The sequence below is a fragment of the Hyla sarda genome, chromosome 8 (genome assembly GCF_029499605.1).
Source record: "Hyla sarda isolate aHylSar1 chromosome 8, aHylSar1.hap1, whole genome shotgun sequence".
Taxonomy (NCBI): domain Eukaryota; kingdom Metazoa; phylum Chordata; class Amphibia; order Anura; family Hylidae; genus Hyla; species Hyla sarda.
In genome coordinates this window covers 48,386,014-48,412,593 of record NC_079196.1, presented here as the reverse complement: position 1 = coordinate 48,412,593, position 26,580 = coordinate 48,386,014, and the positions used below count along the sequence as shown (strand labels likewise).

Here is a 26,580-nt window from a genome sequence, read left to right as displayed (position 1 = left end):
AAGGGAAAACTGTGTGGCCAGAAAATGAAAATTAGATTTTATTAGGAAGAAAAAAAAAAAGATATTGGCATCCAGTAACAAAAGCAAAGCTGCAACGTTATCTATAAATCCATAAAGTCTTATTAAAAAAATTGCTATTTTGCACTTGGGTAGAAGAAACTTTTAATATTGTAGATGAATAGGATATGTATTCTCATTAGCAAATTTTATCAATGCTTTGACCCATGATTCATTTTATTTGCTTGCATTATCTTTATATTTTTTTTACTAGATTTCAATTGCAATTACTTTTTAGTATATATTGAGAAAAATCTATAGACAATCCATTGAGATGGGACTTTTTGTTTAACTCCTATGAGTAGTGTTTTCCAAACAGTGTGTCTCCAGCTGTTGCAAAACTACAACTCCCAGCATGCCTGGCCAGCAGAAGGCCACAGATGGAGACACACTGTTTGAAAAACACTGCCTAAGGGTACGTTAACACGTGCGGATTTTCAGTGGATGTTACGCTGCGGATCCACTGATGAAGGCCCGCTCTATGCTGTCTTTACATGTGCCTGCTCGTAGTGGCAATACGCCGCTACCAGCAGGCACACTGCGATGTGCGAGTCGGAGTATACCCACACATCGAGGAAGCTCTCTGCCTAGCTGAGAGCAGGGAGAGCGTCCGCGATGTGCGAGTACGCCGCACACATCGCTGCAGTGTGTCTGCTCGTAGTGGGGTATTGCCGCTACCAGCAGGCACATGTAAAGGCAGCATAGAGCGGGGCCTTCACCAGCGGATCCGCAGCTAAATACACTAGGTGGGTGTGGTGCAGGTTACAGTCACATTCACTGGACCCCCTCCCTCCAGGACAGTGGAATTAATAACAATAATAATAATCATCCTAATAATAATAATAATCATCATCATCATCATCCTAATAATAATAATAATAATAATAGTTATTATTATTATTATTATTATTATTATTATTATTTTCTTCCACACTCCAAAACATACTGATAGGTGAAATTTAGTGTGAGCAATTTGAGTGTACAACGCTGCGGAATCTGTGTGTGCTACAAAAATAAAGAATTATTATTTACTGTAAAATCAGTCACATTTGCCCCCAATACAGTTAGTTTTCATCTCTGTGGCACCACAGAAAGTTCAGGGGAACAGCAGTGGAATGTTGCTCTTCTGACCTGTCAGGTCCATGGACCTGACAGGTTTCCTTTAATTCTGCAAGTGTTTTGGGTCTTAATAAGTCACCATTTCTTTTTTTTTTTTGCCATTTCAGGAGCCAACTTTATAGGTCTCACTGATGCCCAAGCAGGACTGGAGCAAGGATTTTTGTCACCCTGGGCAAAAACTAATTTTGCCACCCCCTGACTCCACCCATTGCTCCGCCCTTTGATACGCCCACCTTATTAGTGGGGTGACACACTGTAACAAACCTCATCCTCATGCTGCTGGCTGAGCGAGTGATTTGGATGCTGGCTGTCTAACTTTCTTGCGGCAGGCAGAGCGGCGCCCCCCTTTTAAGAGGGCGCTCTAGGCGGCTTCCTATTTTGCCTATAGGCAGAATTGGCCCTGTGCCCAAGGTTGTTTCTAATAGCCATGCCGTGGATAGCACTGTGATCTTCTGTAAAAAGGTGTAAAAAGGTAATAGCACTATACCATGGTCGTCAATTCTGAGAGAATTAAAAAAACAAATGTGTCACAGGGTACTAGTGATGTTGTAGCTATACAGGGGTGCAGAGGCTGCAGCCCCACCCACAGCTGCACTGCAACAAAACAGTATTGACGGCATTATACATGGTATTTGGTAGGTTGGGTACCCTCGTACAGATTATGCATTGCAGCCCAAACGTTATTCACCCCTTGGATATAGTGTGCATTATTATGTTTGGCAAACTCTTGGTGGCCATGTGTCAAAATCATCCGAGAAAAAAAGTGATCTGGTTGCCCACTGCATGTTATTCTTCTTCCAGCAGATGGCGCTACATTAGTGTAATGCATTAAGGAAAGTAGCTGCTACAGTGTCCAATATCCAGGCCATTTGTAGTGTATGGCTCCTGCAGGGTGTTTCCTTGTTTCTTTATAAAGCCCAGTGGTTCCCAACCAGGGTGCCTCCAGCTGTTGCGAAACTACAACTTCCAACATGCCCCGACAGCCTTTGGCTGTCCGGGCATTCTGGGAGTTGTAGTTTCACAACAGCTGGATACACCCTGGTTGGACAACACTGATGTATTTTATGGTACTAAACACTAAAAAGGGATTTATTTTTTTAATGTATACATAGTTGCAGCTATTTTAGACTGTGATGGGTTCAAAGAAGAAATAGATATAGTGGTGTATGTAATATGGTCCAGAAAGATTTCTATGTTATCCCTGAAACGTGGTCCTTTTAGACAAACGTTACATTTACAGGCTTTAGGAAGGTCTTAGATTTAGTGTCACTCCTATAACTCTAAAGGTGGAGCGACTGATCTGGTCACCTAGAGCCTTCACCATAAGTCACACACTTGGTAAATGAGTCAATGGAAATACAGCTGCATGGGATACATTTTTATATATTTTCTTATTGTGCACTGAATCACTGCATTTTTGGGCCATATTTGGTATGACATAAGGGGAGGGACACATTAGAAGACTCTGCAAAGGGTACTATCCCAGGGAGGGTACAGGTGCAGCATAGCGGATCAAAACTGTGCAAAATGTAGCACCATTGGTAAGAATGAGGATAATGGGAGATAATGTTTACACTTGTTGGGTTATTAGATCTTTTTAGAAATTGTTATTATTGGCCTTGCACTTGGTCAGTGTTTCCCAACCAAGGTGTTTTCAGATATTGCAAAACTACAACTCCCAGCATGCCCAAACAGCCAGGGGTCCAAGCTGCACAAGTGATTAACTCATGTAAAGGCTTAGTAAACAAGTTTGAATCACAGCCTATCCTTGTCCCATCACCTGCTAAAGAAATATCTCTTTGAAACAGCACATGGGCATATACAAAATGTTGTAACTAAATGTGTTATGTTCTGTCCTTAAAAGAGTACTTCAAAACTTTCCCCCTATTCCCAGGATAGGGGATAAGCATCTAATTGCGGGAAGTGCTGTACACTGGTGCTTCCACAGAGAATGCATGGAGCGCTTGACATGCCGCTCCATACACCAGGAGAGACCGGGCCCCATTCTGGAGATCACGGAGGGTCCTGTGGATAGGGCAGAAGTACTGGAGTACCCATTCAAATGGACACTGTCACTAAAAAAAAACTTTTAATATGTCATAGAAACATATAAAAAATTTTAATCAGTCAGAATCTAAGTGTTCAGATCCCAACCTATTGGTAGGCGGGTCAGGAGAGGTGCACGCTAAGTGTATTGTCTTCCTACTCTAAACCACCTGACTGTCTCAGTTCTATTGACTGCAGGGAGAGAAGGGCTCAGCCACATACTTCTTTCCTCGCTTATTCTAGCCATCAGTAAGGGTCTGAACACTCAGAGCCCGATCGATCAAAACTTTTGACGTTGCCTAAAAACAGTTGATTGGTTGGGGACTTAGTGCTGAGGCCGAGGAAAAGAAAGGGCTGGGGAGAAGAGCATAGTAGGGTGCTTCACTCCCCAGGTCATAGCGATCTACATTAAACATCCCCATCCAATTGGACAGAGATCGCCTGCGATATATGCGCTACCTCTTGCTTCTTCCTGCTTGTTCCCTGATCATTTGTTTGGAATGACAGGTACCCTAAATATTTTATTGCTGCAACAGGCAAAGATAAAAATAAAGATATGGTTAATGCTTATTTTGTCTTTGTATTTTAAAACTTGAGGAAAGATGCTATGGTGAAGATCCACATAAGGAGTAATATAAATAATAATTTAATATATATATATATATATATATATATATATATATATATACACACATGTAACATAACTGTTAATATAAAATTTACACAAAACGTACATGTCTGCTGGAGGTTTGCCCTTTGCTAGTAGCAGCCGCTTGGTACATGGCCATTCTGTCTTTCAATGGTAAAGATTCAGGCAGGTCCTGTGGTATGTTACCACTCTTGGCAGTTTCCTCAGATGGTCCTTTTTTGGTTCTTGTAATACCTGACAAAGAAATAATGCACAAGTGAATATTTGATCCATACATTGAGTATTAAGCAGTACAAGATGGCATGGACCCAACACCAGCAGTCAGCCTTTATGTAAAAAAGTATATGAGCCCCCTGCCACCCGCCATAGAGCTCTGTGACAAATAAATTGTAAGCTTTCCTAATAGGAAAAGAGAACAAGTATAGTGCCCCAGTACAATATCTAAAGAGTAATATGTGTGTTTGTAAGCAGGAGAAAACTTTCTCATCTGGGAGACTTGTGCTTGGAGCACAATGTCCCTCAATAACTTTAGGCCAATTGACCCAATGGTGGGCATGGGGTGCAGCCTGGTGTCCTTTCAGGGGATCTGAAGGAATACCAGAAGTGTAAACTCTGCAGCAGCCCAGTAGGGGCTCTGTCACTTTAAAAACAGTCTCTTACCTACTATGATATTACATTAGAGCTCAAGAATCACAACTTACAACTGAGGCCCAAGTCCTGCAGAAACGCATGGAAATGAAGTTCCTGCACTTTTTCCACAGCAGGAACACTGTTTTTATTAGCAAGAATCCTGCAGGACCAGCCCTTGAGTGGAAATCTTGGGTGTGAGTTCCCTCACTGTTTTCCCCAGAACTTGATCCCTTAGTTGAGGTATATTCCCAAACTAAAATAATGGACTCTTCACTTGGCGCAACCACAGAATTCCGGGAAGCTTAATCCATAAGAGAATATTTATCCCGATCCCGAAATGTGTTATATGTTCAAATAGAGAAGAATCTCTTATGGATTAATCTTCTTGGTACTCTGTGGCTGAGGTAAGTGAAGGGTCCATTTGATTGATTTGGGAATATACATCAAGCGTAAACTATGGCATTCTTGAGTTATAATCTAATCTCTTTAAGGGTAGGAGACTGTTTTTTTTTTTGTCTTTTTTTAAAGCGACAGTACCCTTTCTGCACAGTTTACACATACAGTATGATGGCCCTGTGTACAAGAGACTTGGGACAAAGACCACACACTATGAAACCTATTAAATTTCAAACAACAGAAGCAATTTTAGTTTAGTCCAATCAAACTGCAGCACCTCAGCTGGAGAAATGAGGCATTACATGACAGCTCCTGAAATTAATTGATCTGTCTGTGTAATGCACGGTCACAATGAGTCCTCCAGTTTAAGAGATACTCTTTGAAGTCATACCTTTCTGATGGATGAGGGTTAACTCGGATTACCACTGTTAACTCAGATTTCTACTATTAATTAAGATTTCCTCACCTGGGCATCTAAGATGCATTTTTTTTAATCAGAGATTTTTCGATTTTATTTAATATATAGAAAATCCAAGAAAAAGAGAGCACACCAGGTAGCAAACCAAATAGGTGGAACAAGCAAACATACAATACCACGAGGTAACCGGTAGGAGCGTCCGGACTCACTTCTATATGTAAGCAGCACCTGCGGGGTGCACATGCAAGGTAAAATATCGATATAGGCAAAAACAAAGATAAGCATGCACTCACCGCTGGTAAGCTGCTACGGGCTCCGAGTCCGGGATCACCAAGGCATAGGTGTAGACGGTAAGGGGCACTCAGAGGCTACGCCGGCTGTTTCGGACGTAGGAACGTCCTTCTTCAGGCCAGAAGAATGACGTTCCTACGTCCGAAACAGCCGGCGTAGCCTCTGAGCGCCCCTTACCATCTAAACCTATGCCGTGGTGATCCCAGACTCGGAGCCTGTAGCAGCTTACTGGCGGTGAGTGCATGCTTATCTTTGTTTTTGCCTTTATTTAATATATTTTAAGAATATTCACAATTAGCTCACAATACGTATAGACATGCATAAAAAACTGTAATGCGATTCTTCAACACTACCAAAAGTGAAAAAGATTCAGAAAAAAATACGGTACATGTTAAGCGATAATCACATTTGTGATGGTGACCATATCATGGCAAATCTGGCACCTAACCCCACACTTTAGCACTTTTTGTGCAAACGCTTCACTTAGCAGTTACACAAACAGCGACATGTTCAGCGTCTATTATATTATGAGATCTCATTGTAAATGGATGTAATTAAAAACAAATTGTAATCTACAAGAGATTATATAAAAGCTAAATAAAATGACTATGTCTTGTGTAATGTAAAACAGCAAATTCCTTCCTTTATCAGACAAAACACCGACGCTGTCCTTAAATTGAAATGGGAATGATTTACGCTGAGTCTTAGGTGTTGTTGCCGTAATGTGAGTTTCCCATGAAAATAATATATGTGTCAGGTTTGCTGTTACGTAGTGAGAATACAATAAATCTTGTCTGTGCAGTGATGAAATGCTGATAATTCGCTTCAATATAAGAAACAGTTGGGAAGTTACCGCAGGGAACAATTACAATGTGCAGAGATAATTAGGACAATTTGATGTTTGTCTTACTATTTTAGCATTTAATTTATGTTGCATTGAATAAAATCAGATAGATTTTCTAACACGGAGGGGGTTGGATGAGGAATAGATGAATTAAGGGAAAGCTGAATGGAGCAAAGTACAGAGATATTGTTAACCCCTTAAGGACTGGGGGTTTTCTGTTTTTGCATTTTCGTTTTTTGCTCCTTGCCTTTCAAAAATCATAACTCTTTCAATTTTGCACCTAAAAATCCATATGATTGCTTATTTTTTGCGCCACCAATTCTACTTTGTAATGACGTCAGTCATTTTGCCCAAAAATCTACGGTGAAACGGAAAAAAAATCATTGTGCGACAAAATTGAAAAAAAATGCCATTTTGTAACTTTTGAGGGCTTCCGTTTCTACGTAGTAAATTTTTCGGTAAAAATGACACTTTATCTTTATTCTGTAGGTCCATACGATTAAAATGATACCCTACTTATATAGATTTGATTTTGTCGTACTTCTGGAAAAAATCATAACTACATGCAGGAAAATTAATACGTTTAAAATTGTCATCTTCTGACCCCTATAACTTTTTTATTTTTCCGTGTATGGGGCGGTATGAGGGCACATTTTTTGCGCCGTGATCTGAAGTTTTTAACGGTACCATTTTTGCATTGATAGGACTTTTTAAATTATATAAAAAGTGACCAAAAATGCACTATTTTGGACTTTGGATTTTTTTTGCGCGTACGCCATTGACCGAGCGGTTTAATTAATGATATATTTTTATCATTCGGACATTTCCGCACGCGGTGATACCATATATGTTTATTTTTATTTTTATTTACACTGTGTTTTTTTTTTTTTTTATGGGAAAAGGGGGGTGATTCAAACTTTGAATAGGGGAGGGGTTAAATGATATTCATTCACTTTTTTTTTGCAGTTATAACTCCCATAGGGACCTATAACACTGCACACACTGGTCTTTATCATTGATCACTGGTTTCTCATAGGAAACCAGTGATCAATGATTCTGCCGCATGACTGCTCATGCCTGGATCTCAGGCACTGAGCAGTCATTCGGCGATCGGACAGCGAGGAGGCAGGTAGGGGCCCTCCCGCTGTCCTGTAAGCTGTTCGGGATGCCGCGATTTCGCCGCGGCTATCCCGAACAGCCGACTGAGTTAACCGGCATGGTTTCACTTTCGCTTTTAGCCGCGCGGCTCAGCTGTGAGCGCGCGGCTAAAGGGTTAATAGTGCGCGGCGCCGTGATCGGCGCTGCGCGCTATTATCGGCGGGTCCTGGCATCACTATGACGCCGGGCCCGCCGTGATATGATGCGGGGTTACCGTGTAACCCCGCGTTATATCACGGGAGCAGGACCAAGGACGTACCTGTATGTCCTTGGTCCTTAAGGGGTTAAAGGGGTACTCAGGTGATCGCCTTCCATTTATAAAAGTTTGGTAGGAGGTAAAAAGCCTCTCTTACCTTCAGAGCTGTTATCAGAATCACCTAACACCGATTCCTGGTGTCCAGTGTTCTAGGTTTGGTGACATGACATCACACAGCTTCTTATCCAATCAGCAACCGCAATGATGTCCCGCCTCAGCCGCTGATTGGATGAGTGACCCAGAAACACTGGACATCAGGAACTGGAATTCAGGGATTCTGGTGGTGGCTATGGAGCGAGGAAGGTAAAATGGGTTTCTTTTTTTTTTTTTCCCTTACACCCTCCTCAAGCATATTTTAAATAGAAGATAACAACCAGAGTATCCCATTTAATGATAACCTGATCCAGAGTGCTCTGGACCTAAGACTGGGCCGCAAGTTCACTTTCCAACAAGACAATGGGGGAGATTTATCAAAACCTGTCTAGAGGAAAAATTGCTGAGCTGCCCATAGCAACCAATCAGATCGCTACTTTCATTTTTCAGAGGCCTTTTCAAAAATGGAAGAAGTGATCTGCTATGGGCAACTCAGCAACTTTTCCTGCTATGAGACAATTCTGTAAATGTGCTTGCGTGGCCCAGCCAGAGCCCTGACTTGAGCTCATTTTGACATCTCTGGTGATACCTGAAAATGGCTTCCACCGATGGTCACCATTCAATCTAACAAAACTTGAAAGGATCTGCAGAGAAAAATATCAGAAAATCCCTGAATCCAGGAGTTCAAACCTTGTGGCTTCATACCCAAAAAGACTGAGGCCTGTAACCACTACTAAGCACATGAGGAGGAGGTGCAGCATGGAAGAAATTGCACCAGGATCCCCTCTGCAGAAAGTACAGCACACAATACATTCCCCTAGGGAACTAGTAGTAGCCATTAACCAATGATTAACAAATGGATGTGACTTCTTCAAGCAGGACAATGTAAGAGAGAGAGGGACAGAGAGCAGTGTGTTGCACAGAAATGCATTTATAAAGCAGTGGTTCACCTCAAGCCAGAATCCAGCCTAGAAGCATTGATAGGGAAGGGAGAGAGATTGATAGAGAAAGTGCAATTTTGGGAGTAGAGCTGCACAGCGACTGTGTGCTGCAGCACTGGTGTGTACAACAACTGAAAAGCTGTAGCCAGCCAGTTAAGGTGAGCAGAGCACTAAAACAACCACAAAAAGAACCCCTGGGTGGGTTAGGGATCCCACTAATATATATCACACAATGGCACTTTTTATCACCAAACACAAGGCACAGCTATGGGGGCTTCCTGTGCACCGACGTATGCTAATTTATTTCTTGGGTGGTGGGAAGACACTATTGTTTTTGATGAGGTTTTTAGTTTTTTCACTGATCACATTATTTTCTGGGGGCGCTATATCGATGATGTCCTAATTCTTTGGGACGGAGATATTTCACTATTCACAGATTTTGTTCACCAACTTAACACTAATAGTATAGGCATGGTATTCACCAGCGAGGTAGGAGGCAGATCCATTAATTTTCTTGATTTGCACATCTACATAGATGAAGACCTCAAGATACAGACGGAGGTTTATCGCAAGCCTACATCAGCCAACTCGCTCCTTCATTGGAACAGTTGGCACCCGGATCGCCTCAAGGCCAGTATCCCCATAGGACAATATCTACGAACACGTCGTAATTGCTCAGAGGACGCTAAGTTTGAAGAGGAAAGTAAGAGACTTTTCTCCAGATTTAGACAACGACAATACCCCAGGAAACATCTCAAAAGAGCATATCATCGGGCAAAAGAAACAGACAGAAATTACACACTTAGGTCTGAAACTCGTAGAGATCAAGAAAACCAAATACGATGCATAGGATCCTATGATGGATATACCAACAAGATCATGGGAATCCTTCGCAAACATTGGCATTTGCTGTCGAATGATAGGGATCTGGCACCTGCGATAGGAGCGAAACCAAGCATAACTTTTAGGAGGGGACCTAATTTGAAAGATCTGTTGGTGCATAGCCATCTAGATATATCTAACATGAACAAAAATTGGCTGAGCAACAAGACGGTTGGCTCATACGCATGTGGACATTGCACCTTCTGTACATATATTATTAAAGGCAAGACCTTCACGAACCCCATAGACTCTCGGACTTATGAGATTAGGCAATTTATCAACTGTAATAGCAAAAACATTATCTATGTGGCCGTCTGCTCATGCCCGAGAATCTATGTGGGTAAAACGACTGAAGAATTTAAGAGACGAATTTCCCAGCATCTAAGCTGCATAAGAACAGCAAAGGACACCCCTATATCTCGTCATATGCAGGCTTGTCATAACAGCAGTTTGAAAGACATACGTTTTGTAGGTCTCTGTCAGTTACGTCTAGGTCCCAGGCGAGGTAATATAGACTCATTACTACTGAAAGAAGAGGCGAGATGGATAAAGTATGGCCCCTTTGGGTCTAAATGAAGGGTTTTCCTTCGCCGCTTTTCTAGATCCGCAATAAGTTATTATGGTTCAAGGCAAATTTGAGATGACAATAAAACACCCCTTATGTACACTATGTCCACTCTGTTAATATGATGGAAGGTCCCATGGAAATAGGGACTTTGAAGGAAGTAGGAGTTAAAACTCTACTCTACAATTGTTTGTCACTGGTCATTTATCTCCCCAGCACCAAAATTCGATTGAATAACATAGATAATACTTACCTTTATGTTTATGTATGGTCATCCCATAATTTTTAAGATCGCATGATGTCGTTAACTAACTATAGGATCATGACCTATTGATTGTATAATTAACTATATATAGGAATATTCAATGCAGTTAGTGACTTAAAACACTAATTGACCAAATGGTGGTCTCATCCTGTGGGACAAATATCCTCCGGGAACATTTGATACATTTGAGTCAGAGTAACTGTATATCTATGCTCCGGAATAGTAACATACATAGAAAATGAATGGACTGTAGATTTCTAAGTCCCAGCGCATGCGCTGTATCTGTCATTGAGTTACACACTGGAAGCGAGCGGAATATTTTCTAAGTCCCCGCGCCTGCGCACCAAACGGGAGGCGATGTTTAAGTCCGGGCGCATGCGCGGCAATAGGACAAGCGATTAACCGATCATGTGATTACACACATGATCGGGACATCATAACAATGGCGCATCGTGATGACAGTAGTTCACGTCATCAGATACGAACAGGTAAACATCAACCTGGTTGGCCACATTCCACACAGGTAAGTGAGGTGGAAAGCACCTATTGGATATAAGGAAAAGAATCAGGGATTGGCTCGGTAGAGTGTCGGGGAGTGATGAGGTAATAAACCTAAGATATAAAAGACAGAGTGAGACACGTGGACGGGTGTTTGCCGCATATTCCTCCTGAGGACGGCGCAGGTGCGCCGAAACTAGTAGAGGAGGCAAAATTTCAGATTTTAATCAATTTCACAGATTCCATTTGTTTGGGTACTGCAGACCCATAAGACAGGAAACTACTGGGTTAATCCCAGAATTCATTACTTATCTGGAACTGTGAAATTTGTGGTTTTAATCACTAGTCATCATTTTATATGATAATACAATAAAAGTTATATTTTATTTTGGGGGGTTCACCTTAAAGGGATTTGTGCTCTGGGCTTAGGCCCCGTGTTTGTGTGATATACAGAGCACTAAAAGCCACAATCTTCTGCTATTAGTGCCTAATACTGGTTGAGTAGCGGAGTGTATTGTCATCTACTAAGTGTAACTTGTGCGTACATAGGTGGTGTAACACTTTGTTCCTGTTAAAGTCTTAAGGGCCTAGTTACTGTGAAAGGCCAGCCAAAAATACACACCTGCTGGTGTTGTAGACAAAAACTGCTTTAAGCGTAGTGGAGCACATTTGACTCCCTCTTAAGTGCATACCATGTACGTACATCTAAGTGGTGTACCATTTTATTCCTGTTAAAGTCCTAAGGGCCTAGTTACTGTAAAAGGCAAGCAAAAAGTACACACTTGCTGGTGTTGTAAACAAATACTGTTTTAAGCGTAGTGGAGCGTTTTGTCCTCCCCTCATATACGCACTAAATATGTAAGGCAGAGAAGTGCCAGGACGTGCACAGAGGAGTGGCAGAGGCCTAAATTCATCAGGCGTAGACAGAGGTCACAGTGAGAGGCCTGAGCTCCCAATATCAGCTAGCGGTGGTGTCTCGACCAGCAAACCATCTGCCATCATCGATTGATTAACACGGTCATCCACTTCATCACAAGTGACATCTGACACTCCCAGTCAACAGTCGGTGAGTTCCTCAGACACAACCCTAAGTTTACATGGCCCACGAGCAGTCCCTGTCCTCCATTTCCCTCTGTCCTATGCTGTTCACTCCCCCACAGAAGTATCTTATGCTGTGGGTTCAGCTCAACTATTTAGTGAGGATGATATACTAGAGGACAGTCAGCAGCTACTGCCCAGTCAAGAAGTGGAGGAGACATCTGCCGCTTCCTCCACTAGGTGGGCAAGTAATGATGAGCAGAGTGGTGTGGGAGGTGGTGTTGCAAGTGTTCAGGCTCCTGAAGCAGACACTATTGAGGAACCTAAGGAGGACATCAGTGACATGCAGGATGATGAGGAAGACAATCCCATTTGGGAGCTGGGTGCAGAAGAGGCAATCATCATCAGGAGAAGAGGGTTGCAGATTTCCCGTGAGGCAGCAACTGAGCCAACAAGTTGGTAGCATGGTTGGCAGAAGCGGAAAGTCTGGATCCAAACGTGTCCGGAGTAGACCACCTGCTTCATGGCAGCCTACCATCCAGGGAGGTAGTGGAACAGGGTTCCTGGAGTCGGCAGCAGTATCAGTCAATCAGTGCGGACAGTTGGTGGGAAAATCAGCTACTCGGCGGTGTGGCAGTTTTTCATAAAGCATCTGGAGGAGGTTAAAATGGCCACATGCAAGATCTGTCGGCAGAAGGTGAAGCATGGCCTGGGTCCCAATGTTGGCACCCCAGCCCTGCATCAACATATGCAGCGTCACCATAAAGCGGCCTGGGAGAACTGTGGCTCCGATGTGGTGGTCCAGCCTGCTGCATCACCCAGTGGCACGCCGCTCCCTGTTTCAGCCAGCCAAGGCTCCATCACCTCAGCCAAAGGGAAAAGTGCATCATACCCATCTTCTGTTGCTCCAGATACTCCTACTCCTCCTTGTCAGGGACCAACCGGGGGGAAAGGGAGAATGAGCCCTACACTTACCCTAATACCGGTCTCCCTGCCTACTTGCCCAACCACCCTAAATGGTGGATCGACAACTGGGCACCGGTCCCTCCCTGAACTAAAGTGCAGGGGCCTAATAAAAACAATAGTCGGTCACAAACCAGAAACATAACAGGAACATAGAACTCTATAATAACATGTTAAGTTCAGGTCAGAGCATTAGTACAGAGGACACTAAGGATCAGCGGTCATGAACAGAGGACACTATAGATCTGCGGACATGAACAGAAGACTCAGTGGTCGTGAACAGAGGACACTATCAATCAGTAGTCATGTACAGAAACTCCAAACATATGAAATCAAGAGCTAATATACATAGAGTTCAAAACACCAAACAGGAAAACAGATGAGTCTGAACAGACTCCAGGAACAAACAGGAATTAGCTCAATCCTGCAGAAGACCTTCGGTAGAGAAGGGGAATAAACAATACCCCCAGAGTCCCCTACACAAAGGTAAAAGAGATCTATTGCTAAACCGAATGTACACAATCCTTAAACCTCCAGTAGACACAGGATCAATCTCCCAGAGTCCCCATGGACCGATAAAAGGGGTACCTAGTTACAACTCAGAAAACAGATACAACAGGATATAATATTGAACACTGTTCACTCTGAACACAAGACAGGAATAGCAATCCCTCATAAACCTCCAGTAGACAGGATTGTCCCCATGGAGCAGAAACAGGGAAGCCAAAATAGGACATTGTTTACATTGGACACGCAAACTGGACACACCACTCCACTAAAGGAGTAGCCATTAATAATAAATCCAAATAGACTACTGGCCAGCGGCACATTCCACAGTGTAGTCAGGTAGCTGACCCAGTAGGAAAAAAGAAATATAAAACACAGAGCTTCATATAAATGGATACAAGAGAAAATGCAGTGTGAACCAACAAAGAGGATAGACAAATAGCAAAGAGGATATACAAATCCTAAAAGCAACTAAACAAACACAGCTTAAAATCTACTAAGAGCATGCCACATAACATGGCTAAAACCAGAAAATACAAAGTGCAGGCTAAAACAGAGATAGTAGATTAAAAGCTCAAATAAAAGCCTCCATTAGCAGCATGTCCAACACAGCAGCTAGACATCAGGAAGTCCATCAGTAAATTAAGTCAGGATCTCAATCACCAGCCCAGAGGCTAGGCTAGGCTGAATTTAAATAGGCACACCCTAGGAGCAATTGGCTAGAAAGCCAGAGATATCCAATAGCTGTGTGTGAACACATGCCAATACAGACAAGTCACTCCTACTTCAAGTCAGTCATTCCGCCAGCAATCCATCGGCGAAGCCATGTTCAAGAGACAACAGTATGCGCCCACTCATCCAACGGTGCAGAAGCTGAATTTGTTCCTGTCCAAGTTGCTGGTGATGCAGTCCCTCCCTTTTCAAGAGGTGGACTCTGCACCTTTCAGAAAAATGATGGCTTGGGCCGAGCCGAGGTGGAGAGTCCCAAAAAAGGCAGTACCAGCCCTGCGAAAAAGGCAGTACCAGCCCTGCACAATTTTGTGGAACAGAATATGTGCCAGTCCTTGAGCCTGTCAGTGTGTACCAAAGTGCATGGCAGCACCGACATCTGGATCTGTAACTACGGTCAGGGATAATACATGTCCTTTACGGCCCACTAGGTGAATGTGGTTCCTGCACAGCCACAACAGAAATTTGGACAGGTCATGTCGCATCCGCCTCCACGCTCTCAGGCCGTTAGTCCTGTGACAGTGTGCGACTCCTCCTCCTCATCCTCCACCGTTTCCTCTGCCTCCACTTCACGGACAAGTCTCAGTGCCCCTCCAGCATACCATGTGTGTGTCACGATTCGGCTGGCTGGAGGTGGATCCTCTGTGCCAGAGAGGGATTGGCGTGGACCGTGTCGGTGGACCGGTTCTAAGTTGCTACTGGTATTCACCAGAGCCCGCCGCAAAGCAGGATGGTCTTGCAGCGGCGGTAGCAACCAGGTCGTATCCACCGGCAACGGCTCAACCTCTCTGACTGCTGAGATAAGCGCGGTACAAGGGAGTAGACAACAGCAAGGTCGGACGTAGCAGAAGGTCAGAGAGGTTGAGCCGTTGCCGGTGGATACGACCTGGTTGCTACCGCCGCAGCAAGACCATCCCGCTTTGCGGCGGGCTCTGGTGAAAACCAGTAGCAACTTAGAACCGGTCCACCAACACGGTCCACGCCAATCCCTCTCTGGCACAGAGGATCCACCTCCAGCAATCGTGACAGTGGTCTGACCGGGGCGCTGTGAATAGGAGAACGCTGTGAGCGCTCCGGGGAGGAGCGGGGACCCGGAGCGCTCGGCGTAACAGTGTGCAGTGCAGGTGTCAGCAGAGAGCACTGTGGTCAGACTGTAAAAAACTACACAACTTCCTCTGGAGCATACAGCAGCTGACAAGTACTGGAAGGATTAAGATTTTTGTATAGAAGTAATTTGCAAATCTGTATAACTTTCTGGCACCAGCTGATTTAAAAACATTTGTTTTATATCTGAGTACCCCGTCAAGGGAATGTTCCCATCTTATAAAGTAATAAAAAATTGCTACAATACTTTATAGCAGTGTTTCCCAACCAGGGTGCCTCCAGGTGTTGCAAAACTATAACTCCCAGCATGCTGGGAGTTATAGTTTTGCAACAGCTGGAGGCACCCTGGTTGGGAAATACTGCGTTATTGGATAAAAATAATCTTTAGGGTATTTACTGTATAGTAGCCTATAGTCGGGGTATGAACAATAGCGGGATATTTCTCTTGGCTAAGCACGCGTTCAGATAGGAAACCACAGGAGGGAATGTCATTGAACATGTAAGACAGGCTCTTCCTAATAATTGTGTGGTTTGTGGCTCTGCAGAAGAAGGCGGTAAGGTCAAGTAGCATAATCAGAGCTAAAGTGTTCTTGGATTTTAACAAGTAAGTGCCTCTAAATAATAATAAAACCCGCCTTTAATCTCAGACGCGGGCGGCGATTCTCCTCCTGAACCTGGTAACAAAGTCGTCTCAGAATGTCCTGTTCCAGCAAATAAAAGCAATTACATTAAGCTATTAATACATCCTCTCCAGCATAGCCTACGGCATTTCAACCTACTCAGTCCCTGGACTTGACACACTTTATAAGAGATTCATCAAAACCTGGCCAGAGGAGAAGTTGCTGAGTTGTCCATAGCAACCAATCAGATCGCTTCTTTCAGTTTTGAAAAGGCCTCTGGAAAATGAAAGAAGCGATCTGATTGGTTGCTATGGGCAACTCAGCAACTTTTCCTCTGAACAGTTTTTGAAAAATCTCCCCCTTTGTTCTTGCAGTAAAATCTGTCAATTTAAAAGGGTTTACCTAAAAGATGGACACATGTAAGTATCAACTGCTTAAATGGGTACCGTCACTTTAAAAAGTTTTGAAACGTTGTAGAGACATGCCAAATGTTTTTTGTTTTTTATTTTTACATATTTTTTATTACATTTTCACATAAAAAGTTTTGATCAGTCGGGGTCTGAGTGTTCAGATCGCGATAGCTAGAACGTGCTAAAAGATACAAACTTATTATGAAAAGCTATTTTCTCAGTGAGCTAAACTTTTAACCCCGCTAGTTCAAACAAATGTTTTATATGTTTTACATCTTCATAAAACATTAACCTTTCTAATATACCTCATAAAAAAATATTTTTTTTTATATAGAAATCATGGATTATTAAAAAAAAAAGACCACTAGGGGTCCCTATACCATTCAGAGCATAATCCTGTCCTGCTGGAGCATCATCTTTGTCCTAGCTGAAGCACAGGCTGGGACAAAGTCCAGGAAAGATTACTGAGAGCCAGAGAGTAACATGTTTTACGTGCAATCCTGCTTGTTTTCTTGTGGTGGGGGTCTCTGTGACATGTCAAAAGTAATTTAAATTGTCACTTTTAAGATGACAAGAGGGACAAAAATTAACAATATTTGCAATATATTGGCCCTGATTAACTATTGTAAACCAGACCTGTTTTGTCGGGTCGTGCTCCAGAATTTGGCGCATTGCGACAGAATTTCTGTCTGCGCCAAAAATTGTTCCAGAAATTGCGCCGAAATATCAAAAACCCGACTGACTCTCCATTTTACAGTGAAAATCCGAAAATGCGGCATGGCCGCTGGGAAAAGGGGGCATGGTCATCAAAAAAGGGGCGTGTCCCCGACATTTTCGAAATATCACAATATATTTACTAAGGTTTCCACAGAAAATGTGGTGATTTTGAGCCGAGGAAAACCCGAAATTTCAGAGCATATGTAAAAAAAAGCAAAATGTAGGGAAAAATTTGTAAATACCGTGGAAAAATATCTGTAGGGGAAAAAAATCCACAAAGAAAACTACATTCCACTCAGGGCCAATGTCTCACTTCAAACGACCTCATTTCCGTCACCACTAGGGGAACTTATTTTCAGAAGAAGCTGACATGTCCCTCTATCGCAGCAATCTGTGCCTCGGCCATACAGCGCACCGAGACACAGTCCCAGAAGTTTGGGTAAGACAAGCAAGTCTTTGGGGGAGATTAATCAAAACCTGTCGAGAAGAAAAGTTGCTGAGTTGCCCATGGCAACCAATCAGATGGCTTCTTTCATTTTTAAGAGGCCTTTTAAAAAAAAAAAATGAAAGCAGCGATCTGATTGGTTGCTATGGCCAACTCAGCAACTTTTCTTCTGGACAGGTTTTGATAAATATCCCCCTTTGTGCGCACCCACCGAATGTCCATCTGTATGCTTAGAGCGAGCATTGAGACAATGCACAGAAGCACACAGTAAAGAAGCATAAATCGAAACGAGGGCAATGATTGGTTGCAAAGCTCATGCCACACAGCTCTGCTGAGGAGAGAGAAGTTCCTGCATGGCATGCGCCCAGACAAGTGAAAAGTTTCGATCACACTGGATCTAACTCCTTAAACCCGCTGTGATTGAGAGTTATAAGCGGAGAAAGTTTGCCGCAACACGCACCTCAATTCTCGGTAGTCAGACAAATCCAACCTTTTTTATTTTGCAACAGCTGGAGGCACACTAGTTGGGATACACTGATATAAACAGAAATATTTTCATTTACTGACAGCGAAGAGATATAAACAATGTATCTTGACAAAAACGAAAACATAGCGTGTCCTACAAAGTCACACAACTTGTCATATACAATGATTTAGTATTCGCTTCTGTAATGGACCAACTTTGCATCGCACAGATAACGAATTGTCATAGCGATGATCTTTTCTCAGAATCAATACAACTAAAATGGCTAAATAAAACATTTAGCCACTTGACAGAAAAGGACAACTCAAGGATGTATATTTATCCAAGGGAAGCCATTCTTCTTCTTCATAGATCACTTATAGTGTCCCCAAACATGACATCTATCTTCTTATAAAATGATTGACATTTGCAATCTTCTTTTTTTTTTTTTATGGATTAATCTATGTTGAAAAAACAGATGCATTTACAAAAAATAAATAAAAAATAAAATACTTTTCCAATTTGGTATTCCAATCCTATTTTTTTTTTTATTCAGATCATTTAAAAAATATTCATTAAAGGGGTATTCCGCCCCTAGACATCTTATCCCCTAAGAAAAGGATAGGGGATAAGATGTCTGACCACAGGAGTCCCACCACTAGGGACCCCCATGCACGGATGACTGGCGATGCGGGACGGAGGCTCGTGACGTCATGGTCACGCCCTGCTTGTGATGTCACAGCCATGCTCCCTCAATGCAAGTCTATGGGAGGGGGCCACTTGCATTGAGGGGCATGGTCATGACGTCATGAGTAGTGTTGAGCGGCATAGGCCATATTCGAATTCGCGATATTTCGCGAATGTATGGACGAATATTCGTCATATATTCGCTAAATTCGCATATTCGTAATATTTGCGTTTTATTTTCACATATGCCCAAAAAATTGCGTATGCGAAATTTAGCATATGCGAAAATTAGCATAAACCAAAATTAGCATACGTGAAAATTCGCAAATGCGAAAATTCGCATATGCTGATTTTCGCATATGCGAAAATTCGCACGCCAGTCTCACACAGTAGTATTAGAGCCTTCTTTACACCACACAAGCTGGAAGCAGAGAGGGATGATCACTGTGATGTTTACTGAGAAAAAAAAATGTTAAAAAAATCACGAATATTCGTAATTACGAATATATAGTGCTATATTCGCGAATATTCGCGAATATGCGATATTAGCGAATAAAATTTGCATTGCGAATATTCGCGAGCAACACTAGTCATGAGCAGGGCATGGCCGCGACGTAACAAGCCTACGGCTCTCGAGATCAGACATCAGACATCTTATCCTCTATCCTATGCATAGGGCATAAGATGTCTAGGGACGGAGTAGCCCTTTAAGCCAAGAACATTGCGATATCTGAAATATGAACACGGTAAAATCTCCATATACAGTTGGGCCCAGAATTATTTGGGTTAAGTGTCTATTACCATCAACTGGAGTCTTGGCCACATTAGTGATGTCCTGTATCGTCTCTCCAGCAAGATACTGTATTGCGTTTTCTTTTCTCGGAGAATGTTGTGAAATGAAAAACAATAGCTCAGCGGTAACTGGAAACTTACTTTAAATGATTTTGGGGTCAGGAGCTTTTGCCTCTATACACAGCTTTAATAATGCTGCTTATTTGTTACCGGAGCCGCAGGGAGCGAATGACGGCATTTAATGTAATTTCATCTTACAGGAGTAAATAAAGCGGCTTTCAGTGTAAATTGTATGAATCATCTACATAGGCATCTGCCATCTGACACAGGGTACGGTGTAACTGATAGCAATAAATACATTCTACTGCTATCACCTGCCTGGGTCCATGCGGTAATAGGGGAGATACAGGGTCTGCGGATCTACGCGAGGGGCTAAGTGCTACAGAGCACTGGATTAAAATGAAGAAATGACAAGTTATACCGAATCTTTTCCAGAAAAAAATATATCCACTCACTCAGCTCCTTCCGTTCAATAACACACCGCTGACAGATCAGATTACATGGGATTGCAGGACACCGATCGGTTGTCAGGGCAGCCCTGTATTAGGCCTCCGTGGTTGCCGTGGCTTAGATATTGATATAGCCTTTCAAATACGTGATCTGTATATTATAATATTGATCTGTATAAGCAATAAGACAATTGCTTATAAAAGGCCCCTAAGGGGACTAAACTAAAGACAGTGTTAATAAAAAAAAAAATTAAAAAAAAAATACAAAAGAAGTTGAAAATAAATTAAAAATGTGAAGAAAAAGCCCCCCCCCCCCCCAAAAAAGAGGCACCCAAAAAAATGTACTTGGTATTACTATGTATATAACCGTCCAAACTATTAAAGGGGTATTCTGCCAGAGAACATCTTATCCCCTATCCAAAGGATAGAGGATAAGATGTCTGATCGCGGGGGTCCCTCCGCTGGGAGCAACCCCTCAGGATCTCTGTGCAGCACCTGGCATTCTGTGCCTGCTTCTGCTCGAGTCTCGGAAACCACTCAGTTTCCGGGACTGGAGACCTGACATCACACCACGCCCCCTCGTAATGTGACATCACACCCCCTCCATTCATGTCTATTGGAGGGGGCATGATGGTCAATGGCGTGCATGCAGATATATTCCAAATGCCAAATTACATCCAAGAAAGAAAAAGATAAAAAAAAATGATATATATATATATATATATATATATATATATACACACACACAGTGCGGCAAAAAAGTATTTAGTCAGCCACCAATTGTGCAAGTTCTCCCACTTAAAAACATGAGAGAGGCCTGTAATTTTCATCATAGGTATACCTCAACTATGAGAGACATAATGAGAAAAAAAATCCATAAAATCACATTGTCTGATTTTTAAAGAATTTATTTGCAAATTATGGTGGAAAATAAGTATTTGGTCAATAACAAATGTTCATCTAAATACTTGGTTATATACCCTTTGTTGGCAATGACAGAGGTCAAACGTTTTCTGTAAGTCTTCACAAGGTTTTCACACACTGTTGCTGGTATTTTGGCCCATTCCTCCATGCAGATCTCCTCTAGAGCAGTGATGTTTTGGTGCTGTCGCTGGGCAAAACAGACTTTCAACTCACTCCAAAGGTTTTCTTTGTGGTTGAGATCTGGAGACAGGCTAGGCCACTCCAGGACCTTGAAATGCTTCTTACGAAGTCACTCCTTCGTTGCTCGGGCGTAATGTTTGGGATCACTGTCATGCTGAAAGACCCAGCCTCGTTTCATTCTCAATGCCGTTGCTGAAGGAAGGAGGTTTTCACTCAAAATCTTACAATAAATGGCCCCATTCATTCTTTCCTTTACACGGATCAGTTGTCCTGGTCCCTTAGCAGAAAAATAGCCCCCAAAGCATGATGTGTTCACCACCATGCTTCACAGTAGGTATGGTGTTCTTTGGATTCAATTTAGCAATCTTTCTTCTCCAAACATGACGAGTTGAGTTTTTTACCAAAAAGTTGTACTTTGATTTCATCTGACCATATGACATTCTCCCAATCCTCTTCTGGGTCATCCGGACATGTACTGGTTAAAGCAGGGGGACATGTCTGGCACTTCATGATTTTAGTCCCTGGTGGTGTAGTGTGTTACTGATGGTAGCCTATCTTTCTTTGGTCCCAGATCTCTGCAGGACATTCACTAGATCCCCCTCTGTGGTTCTGGGATTTTTGCTCACCGTTCTAGTGGTCATTTTGACACCACAGGGTGAGATCTTGCGTGGAGCCCCAGATCAAGGGAGGTTATCAGTGGTCTTGTATGTCTTCCATTTTCAAATAATTTCTCCCACAGTTGATTTCTTCACACCAAGCTGCTTGCCTATTTCTGATTCAGTCTTCCCAGCCTGGTGCAGGTCTACAATTTTGTTTCTGGTGTCCTTTGACAGCTCTTTGGTCTTGGCCATAGTGTAGTTTGAAGTGTGAGCGTTTGAGGTTGTGGACAGGTGTCTTTTATACTGATAACAAGTTCAAACAGGGGCCATTAATACAGGTAACAAGTGAAGGACAGAGGAGACTCTTAAAGGAGACATTGAAGGGCTTTGAGAGACAGAAGTCTTGCTTGTTTGTAGGTGACCAAATACTTATTTTCCACCAAAATTTGCAAATAAATTCTTTAAAAATCAGACAATGTGATTTTATGGATTTTTTTCTCATTATGTCTCACATAGTTGAGGTATATCTATGATGAAAATTACAGGCCTCTCTCATCTTTTTGAGTGGGAAAACTTGCACAATATTTGGAGTGCCCTTTTCCTAACTTTCCCTCATACAGCAGAGAGGCTACATGGTGTTGCAACAACACTTGTCCTTGGCCTATGTCCATAGACTGTGGCTGGTACTGCAGTACCACTCTTGTTTTTTGCCTATATTCCTGCACTGTGTCTGGTACTCTAGTAATCCCCCCCCCCCCCCCCTGCAGTTCAGATATTGCAGCATCACACTTGTCCATGGGCTATCTTTGTCCTGTGGGTGTGTCTGGTAGTCTTTGGGCTGCGTCTAACAGATTATGTTTTTAAGGTCTGGACTACCCATTTAACCCCTTAAGGACTCAGCCCATTTTGGCCTTAAGGACTCAGACAATTTAATTTTTACGTTTTCATTTTTTCCTCCTCGCCTTCTAAAAATCATAACTCTTTTATATTTTCATCCACAGACTAGTATGAGGGCTTGTTTTTTGCGCGACCAGTTTTCCTTTGTAATGACATCACTCATTATATCATAAAATGTATGGCGCAACCAAAAAACACTATTTTTGTGGGGAAATTAAAACGAAAAACGCAATTTTGCTAATTTTGGAAGGTTTTGTTTTCACGCCGTACAATTTATGGTAAAAATGACATGTGTTCTTTATTCTGAGGATCAATACGATTAAAATGATACCCATTATTATATACTTTTATATTATTGTTGCGCTTAAAAAAAATCACAAACTTTTTAACCAAATTAGTACGTTTATAATCCCTTTATTTTGATGACCTCTAACTTTTTTATTTTTCCGTTTAAGTGGCGGTATGGGGGCTCATTTTTTGAGCCATGATCTTTACTTTTTTTTGATACCACATTTGCATATAAAAAACTTTTAATAAATTTTTTATAATTTTTTTTTAATAAAATGTATTAAAAAAGTAGGAATTTTTGACTTTTTTTTTTTTTTTCGTTCACGCCGTTCACCGTACGGGATCATTAACATTTTATTTTAATAGTTCGGACATTTACGCACGCGGCGATACCAAATATGTCTATAAAAAATGTTTTTTACGCTTTTTGGGGGTAAAATAGGAAAAAACGGACGTTTTACTTTTTTATTGGGGGAGGGGATTTTTCACTTTTTTTTTACTTTTACTATTACATTTTTTTACATTTTTTTTTACACTTGAATAGTCCCCATAGGGGACTATTCATAGCAATACCATGATTGCTAATACTGATCTGTTCTATGTATAGGACATAGAACAGATCAGTATTATCGGTCATCTCCTGCTCTGATCTGCTCGATCTCAGACCAGAGCAGGAGACGCCGGGAGCCGCACGGAGGAAGGAGAGGGGACCTCCGTGCGGAGTTATGAATGATCGGATCCCCGCAGCAGCGCTGCGGGCGATCCGATCGTTCATTTAAATGGCGAACTGCCGCAGATGCCGGGATCTGTATTGATCCCGGCACCTGAGGGGTTAATGGCGGACGCCCGTGAGATCGCGGGCGTCAGCCATTGCCGGCGGGTCCCTGGCTGCGATCAGCAGCCGGGATCAGCCGCGCATGACACGGGCATCGCTCCGATGCCCGCGGTTATGCTTAGGACGTAAATGTACGTCCTGGTGCGTTAAGTACCACCTCACCAGGACGTACATTTACGTCCTGCGTCCTTAAGGGGTTAAGTGAGTAGTGCTCGGCAGTAAAAGCAGACACAGTCCATGGACAAGAATTGTACTATTTCTAGAAAAACATTAGCTGATTCTTTTAGCAACCCCTTTAAATTGATCATTGGCGATGGTTAATACTACATATAACATTTTTACATTACTTGTATATTGTGTCGTCACTATTTCCTTTTTTTAGAGACTTTATCACTACTTAAGTCACAATGAAGCTTTCCAGGAATCATCAGGACCCCGAGCCATTGATCGTGACTCACAGTCGTCATAATCTAAGAAAATGGATGGTCACAGGCCCGCATTCTGGCAGGGTTGTACTTTAACAACAGCTGGAAAGTCACGGGTTGCTTATTCTTTCATTAGACCATTGCAGCGAGCAGCAATGTATGACGGAAACTCTGCAAAGTATTTTACCCTCCAGTTGAGTCACAGGTGGATCTGTCATAATGACTTATTCCCTGTTTGCTTCATGTTCTCATGAATATAGCAACAACATGTACTGGGAATGGAATCGCTGGTAGCAAGGAGTAGGCAGGGCGACAATTCGCTGTTATAATTAAAAAAAAAAATACATTTCTACTGACACTGATACATTTATTCATTATGGTTTTACTTAAAGGGGTCCTTCCGTGGAAAACTTTTTTTTTTTTTTTTTTAAATCAACTGGTGCCAGAAAGTTAAACAGATTTGTAAATCACTTCTATAAAAAATTGTAATCCTTCCAGTACTTTTTAGGGGCTGTATGCTAAAGAGAAATCAAAAAAAGAAATGTATTTTCTGTGATGTCCTGACCACAGTGCTCTCTGCTGACCTCTGCTGTCCATTTTAGGAACGGCCCAGAGAAGCATATGTTTGCTATGGGGATTTTCTCCAGTTCCTAAAATGGACAGCAGAGGTCAGCAGAGAGCACTGTGATCAGGACATCACAGAAAATGCATTTCTTTTTTGAATTTCTCTTTAGTATACAGCCCTTAAAAAGTACTGGAAGGATTAAGATTTTTTAATAGAAGTGATTTACAAATCTGTTTAACTTTCTGGCACCAGTTGATTTAAAAAAAAAAAGTTTTCCACAGTAGTACCCCTTTAATATCCTTATATCCTTTTATTCCAGTGTTTCCCAATCAGGATGTCTCCAACTGTTGCAAAACTACAATTCCCAGCATGCCCGGACAGCCGTTGGCTGAAATAGTCAAAGCTTTCTCAGACTCCTGAATGACAAAGAAGTTGATCAGACATTCAGGAGTCTGTGAAAGATGAATGACACACATAGTGACAGCTATGCTGATTAGCATCCAGCTTTACTAGGAGAAGATAAAACAGATAGAACATGTATTCATAAAAATGCTGTACTTTTATCTTAAAAATCCTTGCACTAATGTTATAAAGATCTATTCTTATATTTATACATTTTATCCTGTTATGAATTCACCATAATGTCTTCTGATTGCTGCAGGCAAGCTACAAGCATCTTCCTCTGTGTAACATGACACAGCATAAAACCAGAGAGGAAAGGGTTACAGAGTAGAGAGTACTGATTGGCTGACTGCCCAGGCTTGCTCCTGTGAGGGAGACAGACTGACACGCCCCCTCCAGCCTGCACAATGAAAAAGTAACTCACCAGCAGATAAATGCTTATATCTCTGGATATATAGGTCAGAGACACATAAAAATTATATGCACATTATCAGGATTGGGTCCTGAGTAACATATCACTTTTTTTCTTTTTTTTTTGCACTATGACAGGTACACTTTAACATAAAGGAGCCTATACTATTAAGAAATGTAGTGTAAAGTCTCATAGGTTGCAATTTTCTATTATCAGTACTGCCTTTTTACCAAAGACAATTCTTGTAGTAGTGGCTCCTGTGTATAGAAGACCATAGAATGAGGTGAAAGTTCGAAAATTGTTCCCCTCTTTGTTTTTAGGCCTCGAGGAATAATTTTGCTGTGGTTCGGCCGCCTTGATGTTCAGCAACGAATCATTAAAAGGTTACTCTGATGGAAAAAATGTTTTTCAAATCAACTGGTGGCAGAAAGTTATACAAATTTGTAAATTGCTTCTATATAAAAATCTTAAAGGGGTACTCCGGTGCTTAGATCTTGCACGCAGCACCCCGTTGTAATCAGTTCCCGGAGCTTGTTCGCTCTGGGTCTGATTACTGGCGATCACGGGGACGGAGCATTGTGACGTCACCTCCCTGCCCCCGTGTGACATCATGCTCTGCCCCCTCAATGCAAGCCTATGGGAGGGGGCATGACAGCTGCGGGACTCCCGCAATCAGGCATCTTATCCCCTATCATTTGGATAGGGGATAAGATGTCTTAGTATCGGAGTACCCCTTTCATCCTTCCAGTACTTATCGGCTGCTGTATGCTCCAAAGGAAGTGTAGTTCTTTCCAGTCCGACCACAGTGCTCTCTGCTGCCACCTCTGTCCGTATCAACTGTCTAGAGCAGGAGAGGTTTGCTATGGGGATTTGTTCCAGCTCTGGGCAGTTCCTGACACAGACATAGGTGTCAGCAGAGAGCACTGTGGTCAGACTGTAAAGAACTACACAATTTCCCCTG

General features: G+C 42.3%; 1 protein-coding gene across 1 annotated transcript in view; it reads right to left on the bottom strand.

Moving 5' to 3' along the window:
• XIRP2 (xin actin binding repeat containing 2) overlaps positions 1-26,580 on the bottom strand; it is a 468,169-nt gene that overhangs the window by 99,187 nt on the left and 342,402 nt on the right. The window contains exon 5 of the mRNA XM_056534393.1: positions 3,957-4,105. Within this exon, the coding sequence (XP_056390368.1) occupies positions 3,957-4,105 (149 nt within the window). The remainder of the gene's footprint in view (positions 1-3,956; positions 4,106-26,580) is intronic.